Source organism: Schistocerca gregaria, unplaced genomic scaffold, assembly GCF_023897955.1.
Source record: "Schistocerca gregaria isolate iqSchGreg1 unplaced genomic scaffold, iqSchGreg1.2 ptg000818l, whole genome shotgun sequence".
In the NCBI taxonomy this organism is placed as follows: domain Eukaryota; kingdom Metazoa; phylum Arthropoda; class Insecta; order Orthoptera; family Acrididae; genus Schistocerca; species Schistocerca gregaria.
The window spans coordinates 131002-153217 of record NW_026062185.1 but is presented as its reverse complement, the minus strand read 5'-3'; the positions used below and the strand labels follow the sequence as shown (position 1 = coordinate 153217).

General features: G+C 52.4%; 9 protein-coding genes across 13 annotated transcripts; 4 read left to right on the top strand and 5 right to left on the bottom strand.

Annotated features, from left to right (window-relative positions):
• Positions 1-2: 2 nt before the first annotated feature.
• Positions 3-2156, bottom strand: LOC126322604 (T-complex protein 1 subunit theta-like). Its single transcript, XM_049994478.1, has 4 exons — positions 1936-2156; positions 1699-1835; positions 1412-1556; positions 3-1340 (listed from the first exon to the last, which is right to left on the bottom strand). Exons 1-4 carry the CDS (start codon positions 2063-2065, stop codon positions 133-135), a joined length of 1620 nt encoding a protein of 539 aa, XP_049850435.1. The 5' UTR covers positions 2066-2156; the 3' UTR covers positions 3-132.
• Positions 2157-2483: 327 nt separating this feature from the next.
• On the bottom strand, positions 2484-6508 carry LOC126322587 (probable methionine--tRNA ligase, mitochondrial). Its single transcript, XM_049994453.1, has 3 exons — positions 6200-6508; positions 4201-6088; positions 2484-4116 (listed from the first exon to the last, which is right to left on the bottom strand). The coding sequence occupies exons 2-3, from the start codon at positions 4507-4509 to the stop codon at positions 2635-2637; spliced, it is 1791 nt and encodes a 596-aa protein (XP_049850410.1). The 5' UTR covers positions 4510-6088; positions 6200-6508; the 3' UTR covers positions 2484-2634.
• On the bottom strand, positions 4613-6079 carry LOC126322616 (glutamyl-tRNA(Gln) amidotransferase subunit A-like). The gene has a single exon (XM_049994496.1). It carries the CDS (start codon positions 6077-6079, stop codon positions 4613-4615), a length of 1467 nt encoding a protein of 488 aa, XP_049850453.1.
• Positions 6509-6874: 366 nt separating the features above from the next.
• LOC126322585 (cytoplasmic aconitate hydratase-like) lies at positions 6875-10390 on the top strand. The gene is made up of 5 exons (XM_049994447.1): positions 6875-7105; positions 7233-7334; positions 7398-7585; positions 7778-9943; positions 10153-10390. The coding sequence occupies exons 1-5, from the start codon at positions 7006-7008 to the stop codon at positions 10273-10275; spliced, it is 2679 nt and encodes an 892-aa protein (XP_049850404.1). The 5' UTR covers positions 6875-7005; the 3' UTR covers positions 10276-10390.
• Positions 10391-11675: 1285 nt separating this feature from the next.
• LOC126322586 (uncharacterized) lies at positions 11676-14531 on the top strand. 4 transcript variants are annotated; one of them, XM_049994449.1, is made up of 8 exons: positions 11676-11814; positions 11893-11993; positions 12215-12258; positions 12318-12395; positions 12458-12568; positions 12628-12993; positions 13105-13400; positions 13452-14531. In XM_049994449.1, exons 6-8 carry the CDS (start codon positions 12958-12960, stop codon positions 14029-14031), a joined length of 912 nt encoding a protein of 303 aa, XP_049850406.1. In that variant the 5' UTR covers positions 11676-11814; positions 11893-11993; positions 12215-12258; positions 12318-12395; positions 12458-12568; positions 12628-12957; the 3' UTR covers positions 14032-14531. The 4 variants fall into 4 exon arrangements, with proteins under 4 accessions (XP_049850406.1, XP_049850409.1, XP_049850408.1 ...); XM_049994452.1 differs by having other exon boundaries at positions 12215-12395; positions 13452-14161; XM_049994451.1 differs by having other exon boundaries at positions 11893-12258; positions 13452-14161.
• A 354-nt stretch (positions 14532-14885) lies between these two features.
• LOC126322533 (uncharacterized) lies at positions 14886-15630 on the top strand. Its single transcript, XM_049994393.1, has 2 exons — positions 14886-14988; positions 15047-15630. The coding sequence occupies exons 1-2, from the start codon at positions 14908-14910 to the stop codon at positions 15557-15559; spliced, it is 594 nt and encodes a 197-aa protein (XP_049850350.1). The 5' UTR covers positions 14886-14907; the 3' UTR covers positions 15560-15630.
• Positions 15631-15793: 163 nt separating this feature from the next.
• Positions 15794-17071, top strand: LOC126322615 (uncharacterized). Its single transcript, XM_049994495.1, has 4 exons — positions 15794-15894; positions 15957-16097; positions 16175-16252; positions 16341-17071. Exons 1-4 carry the CDS (start codon positions 15861-15863, stop codon positions 17069-17071), a joined length of 984 nt encoding a protein of 327 aa, XP_049850452.1. The 5' UTR covers positions 15794-15860.
• Positions 17072-17154: 83 nt separating this feature from the next.
• LOC126322601 (elongation factor 2-like) lies at positions 17155-19955 on the bottom strand. The gene is given in 4 exon segments (XM_049994470.1): positions 17155-17890; positions 17893-19616; positions 19706-19761; positions 19868-19955. Coding segments are annotated over 4 exon segments (2517 nt in total). The 5' UTR covers positions 19892-19955; the 3' UTR covers positions 17155-17177.
• A 57-nt stretch (positions 19956-20012) lies between these two features.
• LOC126322558 (regulator of MON1-CCZ1 complex-like) lies at positions 20013-22140 on the bottom strand. 2 transcript variants are annotated; one of them, XM_049994419.1, is made up of 2 exons: positions 21941-22140; positions 20013-21866 (listed from the first exon to the last, which is right to left on the bottom strand). In XM_049994419.1, the coding sequence occupies exons 1-2, from the start codon at positions 22132-22134 to the stop codon at positions 20039-20041; spliced, it is 2022 nt and encodes a 673-aa protein (XP_049850376.1). In that variant the 5' UTR covers positions 22135-22140; the 3' UTR covers positions 20013-20038. The 2 variants fall into 2 exon arrangements, with proteins under 2 accessions (XP_049850376.1, XP_049850377.1); XM_049994420.1 differs by having other exon boundaries at positions 20019-21866; positions 21955-22140.
• Positions 22141-22216: the final 76 nt, after the last annotated feature.

Sequence of the window (22216 nt, the reverse complement as noted above, 5' to 3'; positions counted from 1 at the left end):
AATTAGTTCAAAACGTGGGCCGTTTTTATTTTTTTAGGTTATGTATGTCAACTTCACCTCTGAACACGCTGGGTGGTGCCGAGAGGATTAAGTCACGCGAGTTTCACATTTATGTTAGTATTGGTCCCCATTCTAGATACCAGGATGGTCGTCCGGTCCTCTCATCTTGGGTGGCTTTGGGCCGCTGGCAGGTTTACACATCAAAATTTGGTCTACTTTTAGGACGGAAATAGTGGCGTCTGTTGCCAAAAATATGGCACGTTCTTTGGAGGCCAGATGGTCAAAAATGCCGAGATCGACAACATTTTTGGGAATTCCGTTTTCGATGTCAAATCCGGCGTATTGATTTCCGTTGGTGTGTTCAGCATAGAGATCAGATATGGCGACGGTTGAGTCGTTTCCGGAGTTCTCTGCTAATGTACGGGGGACGATTTCGAATGCTTCAGCGAATTTTTTGAAGGCATATTGGTCTTGTCCGGAGATAGATTGGCCGATGGATTTGAGTTTGGTGGCCAATTCCATCTCGGTTGCACCGGCGCCGGCAACAAAACGAGGATCGCGCGTCATGACCTTGTAAAGGGATACGGCGTTTTCAACTGCGCGCTCCAAATCGTCCAGTATGTTTTCAGTGGCACCACGAAGGATTATGGTTGAAATTCGACAGTGTTCTTTGGATTGCGAAAATACAACAATTTTAGTGCCAGCGATTTCCTCGACATACACGTCATCACATACACCTAGCTCGTCAGGGGTCGGTGCGCCCATTCTGAGGACAGGTACGGCGCCGACTGCTTTACAGGTTCGAGTGATGTCGAATTTAGACATGAGCTTGATGACCATCACCTGATAGCGCTCAAGGAAGTGCATTGCTAGTTCGGACACTTTTCCGTGACACACGACTACGGTGACGCCCGCATCTACAATCTCCTTGACTATTTTTTCCATTCTGTCCTCTTCAGATTTTTGGTATCCTTCCAGTTGATCCGGAGAGGTCACTAAGTAGACGTCTTTTGTCTCCGGTTTTCCTTGGTCGAGGCCATTCGCAAAGACGGCTACCTTAGCGTTTCGCACACGTTTTATGGTGCCTTCGCTGTCTCGAGGGAATACTATGCCCTTGATCGAGAGCATGTCCGTTACGGCACCGCCTAGTATTTTGACAGTGCGAACATTATCTACGTCAAATGTAGCGGGGTTCTTAGGACAGATTTGAATACAGGCTTTGGCCACGATGGGGGCGATCGTGTCCTCGAATCCATATTGTTTGGACATGATAACGGGCCGAAAGAATTTGGTCACTTGCTCCTGAGATAGCAAGTCGTCGATCTGTGAAACGGAGAGCGCTGAAAAAAAAGTTGGTACGAAATTTGCAAGCTGTCGGCGAAAAAAAAGTACGGGTGTTGCACACACGTACTGTTTAGCAATTCCAAGGATTTGGCTCCGGCGTTCATGTATCCTGTAATGATATCACTAATGTGCAATCCGATGCGAAGGAGGGACTCGGCGTGAGCAAGCAATTCGCCGCACAAGGACACCATAAGATTGGTCGCATCGCCAACCTGAAAGACGTCAGTCAAGTTCGTAAAGGACGTGCGCGCCCTACCGTAGTGAGGGAACGCGTACACACGCTCACACAACGAGAACAAAAAAAAAAGGGTCCTAAGGGTGTGTGTGTGTTTGTCATCAACAACACATTTATACCTCTTCTTGCTGTCGCGTCGCGTTCATAACAACCAGCTTTGCGGCGGGGTGAAAGATGTCTAGTTCCTTCAAAACTGTTGAGGAATCCTTGGTCACGAACAATCTTTCGTGGGAGTTGATCAAAATTTTGCTCATTCCTGTGCATACAGACAGAAGGGCGCGCGTTAGTACTCTTTTACGGACAGAAAAATCGAAGTGGTGTGCTCCCATCCGAGCGCGCCAGTTGACATCGCGTACCCTGAGGACCGAAGGACGTTTTGATTATCCTACTCATATCCTTGATGGCTTCGATGTTTTTGAACACTGCCTCATCGACTCCGCTCAAGTGGCGAGTTCCCTCCTTTAAGAGCGCGTATTGAAGAGACATTTGTACACGCTGTGTCTATAGACGTATTGGAGCTGGACGAGATGGGGGAGAATATTCAAGTGATATGCTAAATCGGCACGGAGAAAGTGAGAAAATGTGCGATCGCTGCAAAGCTTTCGCACCAATTTTTTTTTCGAATTATTTCTTGCGATGCGGACCGAGCGCCGGACGAACACGCGCTGCGCGGCACCGCCCGTCATGCTGTGCCCATCCTATAGGCAGGGATAGGCGACGAGGTCGAGGCATCTCGGCCTGGCATCTCTGTTCTGCGCGGGTCCGAAGAGGGCATGGTGGTGCGCAAAAAGGAAAGGGCCCTGGGTCGGCGCGCTTGGCGTGCGGCGTCCGTTCTTATGGAGAGGGCTTCTAACGAACCCATTTAGAGTCGGGTACAAGAAGTGCGAAAACGTGGTGAAAAAAATTTTTCAAAATATCAAAAAGTTCTCTCTCTATACAGGCTGTTCGATCAGAGTCGAGGCCGTCTCGGCGTCCAGCGACACGGGTCCCCTCGTTTGGGGCTGTATGTGCAGGAGCTGCCGACTGGCACGGGGATGGGTGGGGGGGGTTGAGGATCAGGGACTTGCTGCCTCGACTTTGCGCCTTTGCTTTAACTCGAATTTGACCTTCTTTTTTTGCCTGTGATCGAACATCACGAACGGGTGCTTCGGAATCGAGGGCTTTGAGCTGTGGGAGCGGTAGTTGTAGCCGAAGCGCCATTGCACGGGGTTGCGGTGGTCTGCCGGAATTCCGAGATATTCAAGAAATTCGTCGGTTTTTCCGGGGATGACAGGTTGAAGGAGAAGAGAGACAATGCGGACTGATTCCAGCGAGATGTATAGGATTGAGTTCAGCCTTTGAGATGTGTCGGAACAGCTGGACGGTTGTTTGACAAGGTTCCACGGTTCGGATCGAGTGAAGTGGCCGTTTATTTTTGCCAGAAAGACAAATAGCGAGTGAATGGCCAGACCGAATTCGCAGGTTTTGTAGAGAGAGTCGACTTCTGAGACGAGTTGGTTTAGTTCGCGGACGAGGCCGAGTTCGTGGTCGGTGAGGTTGTTGTGATCTAGCGTTGGCCATTGGCAAGAAGGGTTGAGACTAGAAGAGATGCATCTGGTGATCAAGTTTCCCAACGAGTCGACGAGCGTGGCGGAGACCAAATTGTTGAGGTCGTCGTCGTTGTAGTCGCCGTCATCTGAGATCCCGCCTTGTCTGAGCAAGAAAAATCGGACTTCGTTTACGCCGTGGCGGGAGATGATTTCGTTGGGATCGACGACGTTTCCAGTACTTTTGGCAATTTTTTTTTTATTTTTGGTCCAATGGGCGTGGACTATGAGTCGTCGGGGCAGTTGCTGGCTGGTCGCGAGCAAGAGTGCGGGCCAGTAGATGGCGTGGAACTTCAGGATGTCTTTTCCTAGAATGTGGTAGTCGGCTGGCCAAAAGGATGGCGACGGCTCTGAGGAATGAGGGAATCCGCAAGCAGTGAGATACGAAGTCAGGGCGTCGATCCACACGTATATGACGTGTTCTGAATCACCAGGCACCGGAATTCCCCACTTGACTTTTCGGCTCAGACGAGATACGGACAAGTCGCCGAATTTTTCTCTTTGGAGTTCAGACAGAATTTGTTCGCTTTTGGACATTGGATAAATTGGGCACTGTTTCTGGATCCAATCGATGAGTCGGTTTTGGTAGTTGGACAAGCGGAATTTGTAGTTCTCCTCGGCGACCCAGATTGCCGAATTTCCTGATTCCAGGGATATTTTTTTCCCGGTGGGCGTGCCAGACGGACTCAACTCGTCGGCGACTTGAGTATCGGTCAAGAAGGACTCGTCCGAAACGGAATACCACCCTTCGAAGGTGCCCTTGTAGAGTTGTCCATTCTCGGTCAGCCTCTTCCACATTTCCGTAACGGCGCCGACGTGGCGAGGCTCGGTGGTGCGAACGTACTCGTCGACTTGAATGTTCGCTCTCTTCCACAGATCTACGAAATAGGTCGTCATCTTGTCGCAGAAGGCCATTGGGTCTCGTCCCTGGGCCTCGGCGGCCTGTTGCACCTGCGCGGTTCCAAAAAAGTTAAAAAAAAAAAAAAAGAGAAAAAAAAAGAAGAAGAAGTACTGAGGAGGGTGTGTGATATGCACCTTGATGCCGTGCTCGTCGGTGCCTGTGACCATTTTGGTTGGGTGGCCCAAAACGCGGTGCCAGCGCGCCAGGGCGTCTGCCAGGAGGACAGAATAGAGGTGCCCGATATGCGGTTCTCCATTTACGTAAAATATGGGCGTCGTGATCAAGATTGGTTTCTTGGAGGTGTCCGGCGCACCCGCCGACAGAACTGGGCCGCAGAGGCCGCGGCGCCTTGGAGCGCAGGGAGAGCCCAGACGCCTCGGGAAGGGCAGTCTCCGCGCCGAGCGACGGAAGACGTCCTTCGGTCCATACGCAAGCAGAGACATGTTTTCGGACGCGCCGCACGCTACAGACGAAGGAAGAAGCGAGCGATCTGAACCGGTCCTGGTTGGAAGAAGTTGCAAAAAAAAAAAAAAAAATATTTATTATTTAGGTGCTCAAAACTGGCTTTAGCGCCCGAACGTTTTCCTCCAGGTTGCTTTGCCACGGCTCTTCTAGGATTTCGGCGACCTCTAACAGGAGCCTGTCCTGGAACATGGGCGCCATGAGCTGCAGCCCCATGGGCAGTCCGGACCGGCTCAGCGTCATGGGGACGGATATGGCAGGTATCCCCGCCATGTTTGCCGGGACGGTCATGGCGTCGGTTAGGTACATGTGGATTTGGTCCGTTTCGTTGGCGTCGTTCATGAATACGGCGGGCGTTGCGGCGGTGGGCGTCAGTATCGCGTCCACGTTGTCGAATGCGCTTTTGAAGTCGTCTCTGATGAGCCTTCGAATTTGCATCGCCTTGTTCAAGTTGAGGCCTGGGAACCGGTTGCTGAGGGCGATGGCGCCGAGGAGGATGCGGCGCTGAACTTCTTCGCCGAACCCTTCGCTTCTCGACCTCGAGTACATTTCGAACACGGTGTCTCCGCTGGTCGCTCTGTGTCCGTACCGAACGCCGTCGTACTTCGCGAGGTTCGAAAAAGCCTCCGCCGGGGAAATGATGTAGTAGCAGGGGAGGGCGTACGGCGCGTGGGGCAAGGATACGTCGACGATGTCGTACCCTTGATTTTCGAACAGTCTGATTCCGCTGGTCCAAAGTTCTCGGATTTCGTCTGAGAGCTCGGAAATGTTGAACTCGCTTGGGATGCCTATCTTGCGCTTCGGCCTTCTGCCCTCCGACGGCACAACCGAGGTCGAATCCGCCGGGTCCGGGCTCGATACGACGTCAAACAGTATTCGAGCGTCTTGGACGCACTTCGAAAACAAGCCCGGCGTGTCTAGACTGGAGGCGAATTTGACAATCCCGAACCTCGAACACGCGCCATAGCTCGGCTTGAACCCGACCAATCCAGTCCACGCCGAGGGAAGCCGGACGGATCCCCCCGTGTCCGTTCCAGTTGCTGCGAACGCCGTTCCGGAGCAAACCGCCACCGCGGAACCGCCGCTGGAACCACCCGGACTAACCAATCGGCCGCCTGTCTCGCGCGCGTCCGGATAACCCCCAAACGCAAACGACCACGGACTAATCGTGGGACCGAAAAAGCTCGTGCTGGTCATCGACCCCATCGCAAATTCATCCATATTCGTCTTTCCAACGATGATTCCACCCGCCGATTCCAGTCTCGCTGTCACCGTGGAATCGTACGGACTGACAAAATTTTCTAACATTTTGCTTGAACAAGTCGTATGCGTGTTCCTCACCGCGTAGTTGTCCTTAACCGCCAACGGTATGCCAGACAACACGCCCGCGGCTTCCCCCCTCGACCTCCTCCTGTCCGCCTTCTCCGCCTCCTCTAACACCAACTCCTCGCTTATCTTACTCACGTACGCATTCATCTTCCTCGTTCTCTGCATCTGACGCATGCACGCTCTCACCAACTCCACGGACGTCGTCTCTCCTTCCGATAACATCTTCAAAGCCTTGAAAAGCGCGCGTCCGCCGACCGGCTCCGTTAGCACTCGGAAAGCAACGCTCCCCGTCAAAAATCGGGGCGAAAAAAAAAAAAAAAAAAAGAAGAGAGAGACACTCACCTGAAACATGGACCTCCGAATCAAGAACGACTGGCGCGGCGTCAGCTCAAGCGATTCGTCCACCAACTCCTTCAACCCGGCTCCGCGCCAACCTCCGCTCCCCCGTCCACCCGGGTCCAAAATAACCGAATTCGCCCGTGCGTATCCGCGGCGGCTCGCTCCCCCAACGCCTCGAACCCCGCGCCCCAAACGAGAAGGCCAAGCGCGCATCGATCCTCGCTCAAAACCAAACTTTGCCAAAACGCGATCTCAAAATATGTGTGTGTGTGCTCAGCCCTTTTCAAAATTTGTGTATGCACCCTCTGCAGAAAACCCGCTGTGCAATCTCTCTCTCCCCCCTCGCTCGAGGACCCTCCGCCGAGCCAACGACGCGCTCCTCCCGAACAAACCCCGCTCTTCCCGCGCCAACCCGCACAGGCCACCGCCTCCGCGCGCGCGCGACGTCGTCCCCCCCCCCCCCCCGCCAAGAGCGCGTCGTCGACACCTCCGTACACACCCCCTGTGTACACCCGTAACGCCTACAAAAAAAAAAAAGTTCCCAAAAAACCGTTTTTTCGGCCGTTAGTAGAGTTGATGCGCCGACACGCACGCCCATCGAACCACCAACTCTCGAGCACTCCCCCCCCCCCCCCGCCGCCTCTCTAACCCACCCAGCGCGCGCGTCGCGCGTCGCCAAACCGCGGTCTTCTGGCGCCAAGCACCCGTTTTTTTTTTGCTCAAACCACTTCAATTTTTGTTTCTGCCTGCCAAAAAAAACATTTCATCCAACTGCCTTCCGAAACTCAGAGCCCATTTTCCTCCATAACATGGTGAACCCGTTCGACAGCAAGGTGAAGAGGATTCTAAATGTCGGCGACAAAGAGCTCAGCTATTACTCCCTATCAGCACTAGAGGACGAACGTCTAGGTACGATGCAACGCTCCCCCCCTGTGTCGACGTTGAGCTCCTGATGTCTGTACGCCTCGCCCCTGTGCTCGTCCACGCAAAAGCGCCTCATCTCTCCTCTAAAGCTTGACGTCTTTCATTGAAACAGCAAAATTGCCCTTCTGCATCCGCATACTGCTGGAAAGCACCCTTCGCAACTGCGATGACCTCGCCGTCCCCAAAAAAATGGTCGAGCTCATACTGGACTGGCGTACGTTGTGAACTTTTTATCCGTCCCAGCAAAAAAAAAAAAAAGTGCTAATTTTTTGCGCAGAAAACACTAGCAAAAAAGACACAGAAATTGTTTTTTGCCCAGCGCGCGTTGTACTGCAAGACTTTACGGGTGTCCCGGCCATCGTCGACCTGGCTTCTATGCGCGATGCCGTGAAGAGACTCGGTTCTTCTCCGTCGAAGATCAACCCTAAGGTCCCGGTCGATCTGGTCATCGACCATTCCGTTCAGGTGCGTGCCCGCTGAATGCCCGAGCGCGCGAGTCGCGCTGAGACCACCCCGCGAATGATGATCACAAAGCAACCCTTATTAATATTATCCTAACCAATAGCGTGAGGACAGATGTGTTCTGACTGCCCGCATACGCGCGAGTTGTACGCTGACTCCTATATATAGCGCGACTAACGCCATGTTTTGCCACAGGTCGACAAGTTCCGCGAGCCCGACGCCCTGCAAAAAAACCTCCAATTCGAAATACAGCGGAATCACGAGCGTTTTTCGTTCCTAAAATGGGGCGCCAACGCGTTTGAGAATCTGTCGATCATTCCTCCGGGAGCCGGGATCGTTCATCAGGTCAATCTAGAGTACTTGTCTCGGGTCGTCTTCAATGAAAACGGCGTTTTGTACCCGGACACGGTCGTCGGTACGGACTCCCACACGCCTATGGTGAACGGCCTCGGCGTCCTGGGGTGGGGCGTGGGCGGCATCGAAGCAGAGGCGGTCATGCTGGCGCAGCCCATATCCATGATCCTCCCGGAATGCATAGGCTTCAGGCTGGTCGGGAAGGTAAACTCTCGCGTCACGTCGACAGACCTGGTTTTGACGATTACAAACAAAATGCGCGGAATTGGCGTGGTGGACAAATTTATAGAGTTTTTCGGTCCGGGCGTGGCGGAATTGAGCATCGCGGATAGAGCGACGATTTCCAACATGTCTCCCGAGATGGGCTCTACGGTGTCTTTCTTCCCAATTGACCACGTCACGTTGAGATACATGCATTTGACTGGTAGAAGCGAGGAACTGATTGAAATCACAGAAAAGTATCTGAAAGCTCAAAACTTGTTCCGTGATTACCGTGACAGGAATCAGGATCCTGAGTACACCAGGATCGTTGAACTTGACCTTAGTACGATCACTCCGTCTATTTCCGGGCCGAAACGTCCGCACGATTGCGTCGCACTTTCTGAGGCGAAGAGGGATTTCGTTGAGTGCCTTAGGTCCCCTATTGGGTTCAAGGGCTTCAACGTCTCCGAGGAACACCGTGCGAAGTCGGTGAGCTTTGTGTATCAAGGCCAGCAATACCGGTTGACGCATGGGTCGGTCGTGATTGCAGCCATCACGTCTTGCACCAACACCTCTAACCCGAACGTTATGATCGGCGCCGGGTTGCTTGCGAAAAAGGCGGTTGAGATAGGTCTGACGGTCAGTCCATACATTAAGACGTCTCTGGCTCCGGGTTCGGGGGTGGTGACGCTGTATTTGAACCGCAGCGGTCTGCTTCCCTACCTCGACAAGCTGGGATTCAGCGTGGTCGGATATGGCTGCACGACTTGCATTGGGAACTCCGGCCCTCTCGTTGAAGAGGTGGCCAAGGCTATTGAGGAGGGAGACCTGATCTCGGTTGCAGTTTTGTCGGGCAACCGCAACTTTGAAGGCCGCATTCATCCGATGGTGTCCGCGAACTATCTCGCGTCGCCTCCTCTGGTCATAGCGTACGCGTTGTCGGGCACCATGATTATAGACTGGGAGACCGAGCCCATTGGCAAGGTGAATGGTAAGGAAATCTACTTGAGGGACATTTGGCCCTCTCGCGAGGAAATCGACCACTACGCCAGCAAATACGTCCTTAGAGAAATGTTCATTGATTGTTATTCTATCGTGACCGAGGGGTCGGCCGATTGGCGCGGTTTGCAGGCACCGAAATCAGTGTTGTACGAGTGGGACGAGTCGTCTACTTATATTCACAACCCGCCGTTTTTCGACTCCATGACCAGAGAGCTGAACTACGAAACCGTCATCAAGGGCGCTCGTTGTCTGTTGTATTTGGGCGACTCCATCACGACGGATCACATATCTCCGGCTGGCTCAATTGCTAAGAATTCGCCGGCCGGTCGATATTTGGAGTCTCGAGGCGTCAAGCGGGAGGACTGGAACACCTACGGGTCTCGTCGCGGCAACGATCAGGTGATGGTGCGCGGTACGTTCGCGAACATTCGTCTTCTGAACAAGTTCGTCGACAAGCCGGGATTTCAAACTGTGTACCATCCCACTAAGAAGGTAATGGACATCTTCGACGCCGCGGAGCTCTACAGGCAATCCAACACGCCGCTGATCATCTTGGCCGGGGAGCAATACGGCTCGGGCTCGTCTCGCGACTGGGCCGCGAAGGGGGTGTGGATGCTGAACGTTCGCGTCGTGATAGCGCAATCTTACGAGCGCATTCATCGCAGCAACCTGGTGCTGTGCGGCATCATTCCTCTCCAGTTCAAGCCTGGGGAATCCGCTCAGAGTTTGGGGCTGAGTGGGAGCGAAACATTTAGCATCGATCTGGGCCAGGACATAACAGTCGGGCGCGAGGTCACCGTGGCGGTACGTATTATGTGTGTGTTTCGTGACGAGTTCGCCAGTCCCGGCGCGCTTTACGCACTTCTCTCTCTCTCTACAGATGATGAGGCACTTTTTACTGATTCGCGATGAGGAATTCAGCAACACCATCTTTCGCCTGATTGTAGCTTTTTTTTTGTCACAACTCGATTGTGATTTGACGCGAGTACTGACTCATTGTGGCCCTTTGACAGGTTGAAAACGGAACGGTCAAGAGCTTCTCTGCTCTTCTAAGGTTTGACACGGAGACCGAGGTTACTTACTTCAAACACGGTGGCGTTTTGAACTACGTGATCCGCCAGACGATCGATAGCTGAAGGAGGCCGTGCGCCGCGGGCGTTTAGCAGCAAGTCTCCAAAAAGAGAGAGGGTCCACACAGAACAAGAGACACGTAATAAAGCGCCAACTCTGCTGTATAAAGCAGCTTTTTTAGCCTCGCGGTTCGTGCTATGCGAGGCCCGCACTGGGCTTTCGAGTTCGAAAGTTCTGGTTCTGAGAACTCGAGAGCGGGGGTTTCGTTGGTCGGGGGGAGACGAGGTCCGGCTGAATGAGACAACTCTAGGGGGGATGTACGAAACCGAGGAAAAAATGAGACACACAATCTCTCTAGTAACGGTAGATTTTTTTTTACATTTCGCCTCGCGGCGCGCTCGAACACGCAGTTTTCCGCTTCGACGCGCGTTGGTTTTGCGAGCTCGTGAGCGCGCCATGGCGCCGCAACCTGCGCGGCTCGAGAATTATTGGTTCGGTGCGCACCGCGGAGTGCGCCCTTTTCAGGCGTTGTCGTCTTCGAAGTCCTGGCGCAGTTCGGTTAGGACGTTTTGCGGCAAAGTAGCTGCGTGGTTGTAGTGCTCGTGGGCGATCTGAAACATCACGTCTCCTTCTCGCATTTTCAGGAACTTTTTTTTTTGCTCGGGAGAAAAGTCGAATTTCAGAAAGTGGACGGCGTTGGTTTTTTCTGTTTTTGTGGTAGCGTCCTGTTTTTCCAGAGAGCAGGCGGGGATGCGTTCGTCGCCGAGTGTCAGGGAGATTGTTTGGTCTACACGGTTGAGGCGGTAGAGCATGTCGATCCGTTTTTGCCTGTCTTCGATTTCGAACATGAGAGTGAAGACTAGGTTGGAGCCTTGGGGAATTAGGGGGCCGTATGCGTCGATTTCGTCGAGAATGGCGTTTTTTTGAGAGAATAGCTGTTCGATCAGCAGTATTTCGTGTATTTGTATCCAGACCAAGTCATAATTTTCGAACGAGACGGAAGCGCAGGGGCCGACGAGTAGAAATCGGTTTTTTCGCAGCGCGCTGCGAAGCGGAAAGTACTTGGATTTTCTTTGAGACAGATATTCAGACTGCGACAGAATGTCTTCTGGGTAGATTTTGGTACGGCATGAGGTAAGTTCGACTGGCCTCTTGGCGTCGGACGCGGGTCGGTGGGCGCCAGGAGTCGAGAAGAGAGTGGCCGATGGATCAGAGGGGCGTTTGGTACAGATAGTGCAGCGAGTCGTTGGTTGTCGTACAGTTGGCCATACACTTTTCGGCAAAGAGGTCAAACGCTTAAGCGAGTGCATGTGGGGCGAATGCGGTCGAGTCTTTGCTCAGACGAGCGAATACGGTTAGTGGAGAAGTAGGACTAACGTGTAGATTATCACGAAGCACCACAAACCTTATGAGAGAGGCGTTGACAGAGTTGCTTGGAGTTGTTTAGCAGCATTGAAGAGTTTTTATGTGCATCGTATTGTTTTTTTATTATTTAGAATTTTGTGTATATCATATTGTCTGCATACCATGAGCTGTAGTCACGGCCACAACCATTCCAGCTGCGGGAGTCCTGCGAACCGAGTTGAAACTTACTCCTTATTCAAGTGCGTTGGCGAAGGGTAGGCAGAAATCATACGCGATGGCATCCTTTACCATTAACGTCTGTGAAAACGCGCGTGCAGCCACATCGACATTGACTCGGTAGTGTGTTACAACGAGAAGGAGAAGGGGTCTTCTAGACGCATTTTCAAGCCCTACGACAAAAAAGCAAGACAAGACAGAGGTAAGCGAAAAGCTTTGTTCGTTGAGGAGCGATATTCGTGTGTAGATACGAATTTAAGGCGGCGGTGAGAATGCACATTGACAAATGTGACACTTTTCATGGCGGTCTCGATGGATGGGCGCACCGATGTTGCTTTCTTGCATTCGGCGAAAATACAAACGTCCCTGTATATGTGGACGTGCGCATATCTCGTGGGCTAACTAACAAAGCGTGCATAACAGTACCTCGAGTCATGCGTTGACGAGCAGCTTCTGATATACGTGCCGTACGTTTGTCCTTAGCAAGGCTCTGCGCACTTGTCGCATCTTCGCTCACTCGTCTTAGTTTCACTGGTCAGGTGAAATTGAAAAGTTTTATTTTGATCGGGGGTCCGGACGGATCCAGTCCTAAGACTCTGTCTATGTACGCCGGATGCGAGTAGGAAATAGAGAGCAGGGTAGCAAGAGTTTGACTAGTGCTTTTAGGTTTATAAATCGGGATGACATTGATTTTTCCAACGTAGAGGCCATTCAGCCTGTTCAAAAATGGGAACTCGTTGACTGCGATTTCAAAGGCGAGGCCGAGTACAATACGAGGTACGACTTTTTTTTTTTTTTTTTATATGAAAACAAGAAGTTACTGATTTTTTTTCCAGGCAGACAAAATTCAACAGCGTGAGAAACTTGACAATCTACATCTCAGAAAACTACGGCAATAAGAAAAGCAGGGTTTATTACATAGGACTCAACGGGGACTTCACGCCGGGCGGCCTTCGGCCGGTGATCACTTCCTACGAGCTTATTCCGAATCCATCGGAGAGGATAGACACAAGGGATGTCCATCAATCTGGATTTATCTCATAGCGCTCTGGTCCATAATAAAAATCGTAAAGTGACAAATTTATTTTTTGTTTTTTTTGTACCGGATTACGACGACAGATTTTTTAATAAGTTTGAAGAAGATCGTGGTGAGTGCCAAGATTTTTATGTTGACTACCTTTCCAAGGCCTCGCGTTGCTCTAGTGCGTTGGCCACATTAGATTTGTGGGCGGCTTGCATTTGGCCGACCCACCTCCTCTCCAAACCGAGCGTCTGAATGACTTACTCTACCCCTATTCTGTGTGTGTCGCAAGGCCTCAGTTCTGACCAGCCCGAGAGTCTATGTGTGGAGGCAGCAGGCAAAGCCCTATGCGCGCAATGAAGCACGTCCAAACAGTGAGCCGAGGCTGATGGGGTTGCAGATCCGGTCCTACGCCAGAGGTAAACTGCACAAGGCCATTTCTAGACTAAAGCCAGGTGAACTTGAGAAGATGCGCAAATCTGCGCCGCCCTCCATGCAACAAAGAGAAACGGCCTATGTACTCAACTCCACAAACGTGATTTTAGACCCGTGGCTGCCGCCTAAGCTGGAAAATCCTATTCAGAAGAAGTACGTATAGGAAAAAAAAATAACAAGAATAATTATACACTGATTTCTTAGATTTTGGATTGGCATATGGGAATGGGCGAAGCACGCGTTCATGACAAGAATTGCCGTTCCATGGCATTTGAGGGGCTTGGCTAGGCTATTTGGTCATCCCAAGGTCACCAGGTCTGCGATTAGGCGTGCTGCCAAGTCGCTTTATTTGCAATTCAATCAAGACCTCAGCAAGCTAGAATTGATGAAGATCAGAGACTACGTTTCCGTGCCCTTATTCGACCAGCTCAAGGCAAAGTATAGTCGCGTCTATTTGTTGCCGAATGCCATTCCGCAGTGGGAATCAAAAAACATAAGGACGAAAATCATCAACGTCGTTGTCGTCCAAATTCCGTCCCCCATCAAATCTCATTTTTTGCAGGCATCTGTGCGCATCACGGGCAAGCAGAGACTTGCTGTCGTCGACAAGAATAGCGGGCAGCTCATCTCGGGATCGAGGAATTTCGTGCATGTTGAGGACATTTGGGTGATTGAAAGGGTCCTCGAAAAGAAAGACGCAACGTGGTGCGTGTTGAGTATCAATCTCGGCGCGGGCGAAGGGATGCTGGATAAGGCCAAAAGCAGTCGACGAGAAAATAAGTGAGCGTTCGACGCGGAGAGTTTGTCGATTTAGGTTTGGTTCAATTAAAAGTTTATTCGATTGCAAAGTACTGCAGCGTGGCGGTTGAGAGTTTCAAAAAGTCGTAAAAGGAGTTCACAGATATACGAAGAACGCGAGGGTCGAGCGATCGAAAACGCCTGTCGCAAAAGTCAGATGTCAAAAAAAATTCGAAGAAAAAACAATTTCTTGATACCTACACAACAAGGCTGTTTCCGTTAAGCTGAAATGTTTTTTCAATAGTATCCGTAGGTTCTTTATCTGGTTCTAGGCTTTTCAAAACATATTCAGCCCATTCTGGTCGAGGATATTGAATACACACTCGGCTATACAGAAAAAGGGTTAGCGAACGATATAGCATAGCGCGCGACGCGACGTGGTCGACTTGAGCGCACGCGTACTATGTATATGCCATTATCGCAAGGTATCCAAAGCGCACAATACTCTTTTGGTCTCTAAGACAGAGAAAAAAAAAAAAAAAAAAAGAGGTTCTTTTGGGTCGAGGTTTCTATTCGTCCGTTCCTCTCTGATCCGTACGTCATTGCCTGACCACTTTCGGAATGTCGTGCCGAGGTGCCTCCGACGACGTCGGGCGTTACCTGGCGCACAGCAGAATGTACCCTGATCCTCTGATGGGTGCGAGGTGTCTCTCACGCCACGAGGAGACAGGAAGTGGCTCGCCATACGGAAGCGTCGTGCCGCACTCGGATCTACTCGGTGCCGCTCGATCGGGCGGGGTGCACGTCTTTCACATGTCACGCCCTTTTTTTTTAGATGATAAAGATTTTGCCGCCTATCACACACATTGTTAGAGTTTACGGATCGCGAACTTATCAGTTGACTGACGCATTCGATAAGACGATGGCTGCTACGAATGAGGTCAGGCTCTTCAACAAATGGTCCTACGAGGAAGTGAACACGCATGAAGAAATATCGCTTCGGGTACGTTTTGGATTTTGTTTGGAGATAAAATTTTTTCGCTATTGACATAAATTTTCAGGATTACATTGCAGTCAACAAAAAGAGCAAGTATAAGCAGTATCTTCCGCACACGGCCGGAAGGTACAACAAGAAGCCGTTTCGAAAATCCCAATGTCCGATCGTCGAGCGTATGACGAACTCTCTGATGATGCATGGACGAAATACGGGCAAAAAGCTTATGGCAGTCCGTATTATGGCACATGCGTTGGAGATCATCCATCTTCTCACTGGTCAAAATCCGATACAGATACTTTGTAATGCCGTCATCAACTCTGGCCCGCGCGAGGACTCTACTCGCGTTGGATCTCAGGGAACCGTTCGTCGACAGGCAGTTGACGTGTCGCCTCTGAGACGCGTGAACACAGCAATTTATTTGATTACTCAGGGCGCTCGTCGCGCAGCGTTCAAGAACGTCAAGACCATCTCGGAATGTCTCGCAGAAGAAATTGTAAACGCGAGCAAGGGAAGTTCGAATTCTTACGCGATCAAGAAAAAAGACGAGGTCGAGCGCGTTGCCAAATCTAATCGTTAAACAATGCCAGGAATAGTTTCTTTAGTGAAGTTAGATCATGCTCGCAGAGACACGAATAAAATCCTTCTTTTATAGGCGAAAATTTTCAGACGTGTCTGGGCCGTTTAGGCCAAAATGGTATTTTTGCGCGCGCAGAAGCGCGGGGCTGAGGGGAGAGTTGGCATGGATTCGAAGGGGTGGTCTGTGCCACTGTGACAGGACGTCCAGCGGGGGCAAAAAAGAGGTAGTCGACTGTTTTTTTTTGTCGTGCTAGTTAGTGATTTGTTTTTTGGTGTCCACAAATAATTCTGTTTACTCACAGATGGCACAGCAAGGCACAGGATCTCCGGGTAAGGGTACGTCGAGAGTCGTTCGTACTGAGCGCGAGTAAGACTGCTAAAAAGGTTGCTTTTGTTAGTTGCGTCCGTGGTGCCGAACACGAATATATTTGGGGTGCCACTGCATCAGGTGATGCAGATGGAGGAGGGGCGGACCGTGATGGAGGAGCAGAAGATACCGACAGTGCTCGACATGATATTTTGCAGTTTGGAAGCGCAAGGTAGGGGCGGCTGAGTTGAGTCTTTTTTTTTTTGAAAGAGGGGTTCGAATTCCGTGTTGATGCGTTGCTTTTTTAAGCTATGGACGCTGAAGTTTTGGTTCAGGCGGACCCAGAGGACAAAGAGGTCGAGATACTGCGCACAGAGATATGTGGAGGTGCGTGGAGGGGAGGTGAGGTTTTGCAGGTTTTGCGCTTGTGTTGGCGTCATTATGTCAACTTTTTTTTTTTTTTTCCGTTTGACAGGTCAGATTCCTCTGTTGAACGAATTGAAGATTGAGACGTTGGCCGGGCTGCTGATGAGGTACTTTTTGGAGTTGCCGGAGCCGATTGTGCCGCCGGTGTACTACCAAAAGGTTAGGGGGATAGTGTTCAATTATTTTTCGAGGAGACAGAAGTTGGTTGGAATTCGGAAGCTTCAGAAAATTTTTAGGGCGCCGAGTTTTCCGCAGGTTAACGCATGCATATTGTACCGGCTGTTGAGTTTTTTCAACAAGTTGTCGTCGAGTTGGTGGTCGGACGCGTGTTTTTACGAGAGGGTGATTGAGAAGTTCGTGCCGTTCGTGCTTCGGAACGACAAGTTGACGAGGAGGGAGATGTCGAGTCCGTCGGAGAGGGACGTGGACGCGATGATGGTGCTGGTGGAGAACTACGAGGAGATATTGGGGGGCTGCGGGGCGGGGTCGGAGAGCGAGGAGCGACGCAAGATGATGATTGCGAGAGGGGGGATGGCGTCGGTGTCGTCGTTTTTCAACAGGGAGAGGGAGATGGAGATAAAGGTGGAGCAGGCGTTGAAGGAGGCGGAGATGAGGAGTCGGGTGGAGGTGGTGACGATTAGGGAGTTGAGGAGGGACATGGAGGAGCACAGGAGGTCGACGGACGAGCGGATAGCCGGAATAAAGAGGTCGGTGAAGGCGATAGAGAGGGAGGTGAATGAGATTAAGGTGATGCTGCAAGGGTACGAGCGTTCTGATTAGTTTTTTTTTCGGAGCGAGTGGATGGAAGGAGAAAAAAAAAAAAGAAAAAAAGAAAAAAAGAAAGTGTGTTATAGAGGGGAAAAGAGAGGGGGCGGTTTATGTTATTTTAGAGTTTGTCGATGTAGTTGGAGGCGGGTGGGATGCCTTCTTTGAGGCCCTTGCGTTTGCGGATGCCGGCGACGACGTCGAAGGATTTGTTGCCGGGTTCGAGGGGGTTGCCGGCGAGGTGTTGCCAGTGAGAGAAGACGCATTGGGGGAAGGCTTGGCCGGCGGTGTGGGACCTGAGGTCGGCGGTGAAGCCGAAGGACTCGCAGACGGGGAGGTAGGCTTTGACGTTGTAGAGGGGGCTGCCTTGTCGTTGTTCTTCGAGGTAGACTTGTCCGCGCCTGCGGTTGAGGCAGGTGTAGATGCCGCCGATGGCGGATTCGGGGCATTGGATTTCGACGTTGTAGACGGGTTCGAGGATGGCGGGGGAGGCGGTCAGGATGCAGCCGTAGTAGCACCTGCGAGCGGTGGGGATGATTTGGCCGCCGCCGCGGTGGATGGCGTCGGCGTGAAGGACGACGTCGACGAGGTTGAATCGGACGCCGCGGACGTTTTCTTCGCAGAGAGGGCCGGATTTGGTGGCCCATTGGAAGGCGGTGGCGCAGGAGTCTTTGATTTCGTTGAGGTACTGGATGCCTTTGGTGGTGTCGATGAGCAGGTTGGCGCCGGTGGATTCGGGTCCGAAGCACCAGATGCTGCGAGCGTCGTTGATGTCCCAGTTGTAGGTTTCGCTGATGTACCTGCCGCGAGCCTTTGGTTCGTCGCGGGGGTTGACTTGCCGGACTCGATGTCGTTGGCGAGTTCCATGTCGATGGGTTCGGCGGTCATTTGGAGTCGGTTGTGCTTGTTGGGCGACTTAGAGAGGACGACCTCGCTGGAGAGTTTGGTGACGGTTTCGCGGAAGGAGACGACGGGGGTGGATATGTTGAGTTCGATGCCGCAGTATTGCTCGGAGAGGTCCTTGAGGCAGATTTCGAGGTGCAGTTCGCCCGCGCCGGCGATGATGTGCTCGCCGGATTCCTCGTTGGTGCATTGGACGAGCGGGTCGGACTTGGAGAGGCGCTTGAGGCCGTCCACGAGCTTGGGCAGGTCGGCGGGGTTCTTGGGCTCGACGGCGACGCGGACGACGGGGGATCTGTCTCGCGTGTGTGACTTGATACCGCAGGCGGTCTCGGAGGTGGTGAGGGTGCCGGTTTTGAGGATGAATTGGTCGACGCCGACGAGTCCGATGGTGTTGCCGCAAGGCGCGTCCTCGACCGGCTCGATGTACCTGCCCATCATGAGGACGGTGCGCTGCACGCTCTTTATGAACAGGTCCTCTTTCTTATTGGGGACGTAGTTGGGTCCCAAAATGCGGACTTTTTGTCCGGAGCGGATAGTTCCAGAAAAAATCCGGCCGAACGCATAAAAGCGGCCCTTGTCGGACGTGGGCACCATTTTGGAGACGAACAACATGAGCGGGCCGTTGGGGTTGCAGTCCCTGATGGCGATCGCGGCCTCGTCGTCCATGGGTCCGTCGTAGAGCGTTTCGACTCGGTACCTCTGCGCTTCGACCGGGGAGGGGAGGTGGAGCACCAACATTTCCAGCAGCGCGTCGGACGCCGGGAGCCACTTTCTCATGATGGTCTTCAAGAGGGCCTTGGAGCTCTGGTCGGCCTCCTCGCCCGTGATGACTATGTTGAGCGCCTTCATCATTTTTTCGTACTTCGCCTTCTCTCCGTTCATGACGCAGTGGAACAGCTGGACGATGGGCTCGAGCACGAACTGCACGAAGCAGCGGCGCAGCGGTTTTCCGTCGGAAGAGACGTTTTTGTGCGTGAATTTTTTGGTGGAGGGATCGAAGTAGTTATCGCCCCAAAGCCTCTTGATGAGGATTTCCTTTTCGATGTTAAACTTCTTAGAATACATTTCCGCGAACCGAGTCAGCGTGAAGCCCCAACCGTGCAGTCCCGATCCGAAGGCGACGGTACCGTCGACCGGGTTCACCTGGACGTTCCCGAGCTTGTCGTCCGGGTACGTCGAGATGATCACGTTCACGGACTCGATGGTCTTAGAAAAGGCCATGAACGCCTCTTCCGGGTCCAACTGCAGCTCCAAGAACGCTCGGTCGAGCTTGTTCACCATGAGCACCGGTCGGACTCTCTCTCCCAGCGCCTGGCGCAGCACGGTCTCCGTCTGCACGCACACGGACTCAACGCAGTCCACCACGACCAGCGCGCCGTCGGTGATCCGCAGGGCGGCCGTCACTTCGCTGGAAAAGTCGACGTGCCCTGGAGAGTCGATCAAATTGATCAAAAACGCGTTCGATCCGCAACCTTTCGGCACCTTTTCGCTAGGAAGCTCGTAATACAAGGAGATTCCGGTCGACTTGATCGTGATCGTTCTCTCCTGCTCGTCCTGCCTGGTGTCCATGAACCTCGCCTCTCCGGACTTCTCCTGCGCAATGATCCCGGCGGCGCTGATCAGCGAGTCCGTCAGGGTCGACTTGCCGTGATCGACGCTGACAAAAAAAAAAAAAAAAAAAAAAAAAAACGTCACTCCTCGAGTCCGGGCGCGCGGCTCTATTGGCCCTCTGGGCGCGAGACGTACTGAGCGATGACACACATGTTTCGAATGTTCGTCGGAACATCCATAATTTTCCGGATCTGGGTAAAAAAAAACGCATCAGCATCAACGGACCGCCCACCTCCCCCCCCCTGGGATCAAGGGCGCGCGTTCGATCCGATCCAGGCCCGGAAAGCGAGCGCGTACCTGCTGTACGGAAAAGTTCACCATGGTTTTGGACGGTCAACGGGTCGAATAGTCGCGAAGGGTTTGCAAATGATGAGCTACTGCTTAGAACCGAAAGGCCGAAAGAATGTGCAAAAACTAGCTGATGAAACAAAAAAAAAAAGCATTTTTTTTTTTTTCTTTTTTTCTTCTTTACGTGAGGGAGCCGTTCTCGATGACGTCCCAGATGACGCGGAGGGCGAATTGGTCGTTCGCGGCCCTCGCCCTCTCGAGCAGGGTCGACAGACGTCCGCCGATTTCCGCAGATTGCGTCGGACGGTCGTCCGACGCGGCGTCCGTGACGAGTTCGAGGGCACGAAGAATTTTATTTTTTTTGAGCAAAACTTCGAACACAAAGCTGAGCTGGTTGAGGCGCATGAGCATGCCAACGGCAACCTGGCGCGCGGGGGGATAGACACACTCGGCGTGCAGAAGGTGGAGGGCAACGTAGAGCACGTCCGGAATCGATCGGTACTGGACGAGCTGATGCAGCTGGCTAAACTTTCGGTGGCACACAAGCAAGTCAATGAGGAGACCGATCAGGCGGGGACTCGCGACCAGCTTGTAGCCATTCAGCGAGGAGATGTAGACGCAGAGCACAGACGTCAAAAACCCCGGAGACACGGCGGAGGACCTAGAAGCAGGGAGAAAAACGCAAGCGTAAAGCTCCTCTTGACAAATGTAATCTTCAAACGACTCAAAATCGCATTCGCCATCGAAAAATCGCTCCCTCTCTATCTGAACGGCGTCGCCGACTCGCCTCTCGACGTAGAGAGGCGGGCCGTCCGCGTCGACGTAGTCCGTCCAGTACCGCTCGGCGTAGAGGGTGCCTTCGTCCGAGGGCAGTATCGAGTTGTCGAATGGAAGTTGCGGAGAATTCGGCGAAATTTCGGCGGGTTTCGCGAAACGCTCGGCCATCCTGGACACGAGGTAATTAAAGAACAAGGTGACGTCGTCTAGCTCCAGGTAACGAGAGTCCAGGCACTGGCTCATGAACTGAAAGAAGAGGTGTCTGTCCTTTCTGTTGACTAGGAAGTGAGCGCGCTTGAGCGGGTGAGAGATGGAGGCAGAGATGGTGCGAAGGTCCAGTTTTAGGACGTATATTTCTCCGAGTGATTCGTTGAAAAGGAGGTCTGGAGGCCGAAACGCGCAGTCCAAGTAGGCGTCGTTGCACCCGAGCTCATTTTCTTGTTGAGTGTCCGACGAGTGGGGCGCTTCCGCGCCGAGATCCGGGCGGCGAAGTGCGACGGGAAAGGGAGCTGTCACCGGGAACTCAATCACGTTTTCCAAAACTTGTCCAATGCGAACATCGAATATGAAACTCAGCATTGCCGTCATGCTGTGGACGATGATGAGGTGGTCTATGAAGCTCAAACATACGGGTCCTTTGAAGAGCAAGTCTATCGAGCAGTATTCGCAACGACTCTCTCGACAGAGTCTGTACAGGTACATTTTTCCGTTGTGGGGATCCACGACAATGCAGTAAGGCACGCCATAGACGGTTCTCAGGTAGACGTTGTTGGGCTCGAATTGAACCGAGGCGCACGCGTCCAGGACGACCGTCTCAAACGCGCAACTCTGCTCATCAAACATCCACAACTGGAGGGCGTCGTGGTCTTGGGAACCAGACACAAAAAGAATCGTACGCGCGTCCACCGCGCAGCAAAAATGACAGATTGGCATCTGCACGTGTCGAACTAGTGACACCTTCGCGCCCTCGCGGCTGCACTCCACTTCGTAGAGTCCAAATCCTCCACTAAACGCGGCAACAAGCATGTTCGAGGCGACCCAAGCCACGCCCAGCGCCTCATCGTCCGCACACGACACATCGCGGCTCACCATTGCGTGGAACTCTAGGTGCGACGCATCGCAACTACGAGGTAAATCCAGAAGCTCTAAACCGCAGGACTCATGTTGCAAACACAACACCGAGCCGTCTGGGGACAAGACCGCCGCATTCAAGTCGTCCGTTCTAGCAAGTCTAGGGTACAACAAACAAACAAAAAAAAAAAGTGAGAGGCGCTCGCATCTCGCTTGCGTCCGGCAAATTCGTACGATACGCTACAGACGATGGACTTCTTGCCTCCGATTAAGTAACGACGCATCGACGTCCCACTACGCCTGAAAATTAAAATCTCTCGGTGACTATCCACATTGTCGAAAAAAACCAGCTCCGTTAGGGGATCGTAATCAACACCTAAGGATTGCGCGTAGATGTGACAGTACGCATCCTCCCCAACAGAAGCCATCCGGACGAGAATGCGAAAAAACGCTCTTTTTGTACTTTTAACAATATGTGTCAAAAAGTTTTCCCCATCGCTTCTCTCAATG

Excerpts from the sequence above, each read along its gene's own strand:
- LOC126322615 (XM_049994495.1), top strand. The coding sequence starts at position 15,861 with ATGGCACAGCAAGGCACAGGATCTCCGGGTAAGG. Across the intron at positions 15,895-15,956 it reads CACAGGATCTCCGGGTAAGG|TTGCGTCCGTGGTGCCGAAC; the intron begins GTACGTCGAGAG and ends TGCTTTTGTTAG. Across the intron at positions 16,253-16,340 it reads GCGCACAGAGATATGTGGAG|GTCAGATTCCTCTGTTGAAC; the intron begins GTGCGTGGAGGG and ends TCCGTTTGACAG.
- LOC126322533 (XM_049994393.1), top strand. The coding sequence starts at position 14,908 with ATGGCTGCTACGAATGAGGTCAGGCTCTTCAACAAATGGTCCTACGAG. Across the intron at positions 14,989-15,046 it reads ATGAAGAAATATCGCTTCGG|GATTACATTGCAGTCAACAA; the intron begins GTACGTTTTGGA and ends ATAAATTTTCAG.
- LOC126322604 (XM_049994478.1), bottom strand. The coding sequence starts at position 2,065 with ATGTCTCTTCAATACGCGCTCTTAAAGGAGGGAACTCGCCACTTGAGC. Across the intron at positions 1,836-1,935 it reads AACGTCCTTCGGTCCTCAGG|GAATGAGCAAAATTTTGATC; the intron begins GTACGCGATGTC and ends CTGTATGCACAG. Across the intron at positions 1,557-1,698 it reads CGACGCGACAGCAAGAAGAG|GTTGGCGATGCGACCAATCT; the intron begins GTATAAATGTGT and ends GACGTCTTTCAG.
- LOC126322616 (XM_049994496.1), bottom strand. The coding sequence starts at position 6,079 with ATGTTATCGGAAGGAGAGACGACGTCCGTGGAGTTGGTGAGAGCGTGC.
- LOC126322586 (XM_049994449.1), top strand. The coding sequence starts at position 12,958 with ATGTTGACTACCTTTCCAAGGCCTCGCGTTGCTCTA. Across the intron at positions 12,994-13,104 it reads CAAGGCCTCGCGTTGCTCTA|GCCTCAGTTCTGACCAGCCC; the intron begins GTGCGTTGGCCA and ends GTGTGTCGCAAG. Across the intron at positions 13,401-13,451 it reads GAAAATCCTATTCAGAAGAA|ATTTTGGATTGGCATATGGG; the intron begins GTACGTATAGGA and ends CTGATTTCTTAG.
- LOC126322558 (XM_049994419.1), bottom strand. The coding sequence starts at position 22,134 with ATGGCTTCTGTTGGGGAGGATGCGTACTGTCACATCTACGCGCAATCC. Across the intron at positions 21,867-21,940 it reads TCCATCGTCTGTAGCGTATC|ACTTGCTAGAACGGACGACT; the intron begins GTACGAATTTGC and ends GTTGTACCCTAG.
- LOC126322585 (XM_049994447.1), top strand. The coding sequence starts at position 7,006 with ATGGTGAACCCGTTCGACAGCAAGGTGAAGAGGATTCTAAATGTCGGC. Across the intron at positions 7,335-7,397 it reads CGAGCTCATACTGGACTGGC|AAAACACTAGCAAAAAAGAC; the intron begins GTACGTTGTGAA and ends TTTTTTGCGCAG. Across the intron at positions 7,586-7,777 it reads TCATCGACCATTCCGTTCAG|GTCGACAAGTTCCGCGAGCC; the intron begins GTGCGTGCCCGC and ends GTTTTGCCACAG.
- LOC126322587 (XM_049994453.1), bottom strand. The coding sequence starts at position 4,509 with ATGTCTCTGCTTGCGTATGGACCGAAGGACGTCTTCCGTCGCTCGGCG. Across the intron at positions 4,117-4,200 it reads CCGACGAGCACGGCATCAAG|GTGCAACAGGCCGCCGAGGC; the intron begins GTGCATATCACA and ends GGAACCGCGCAG.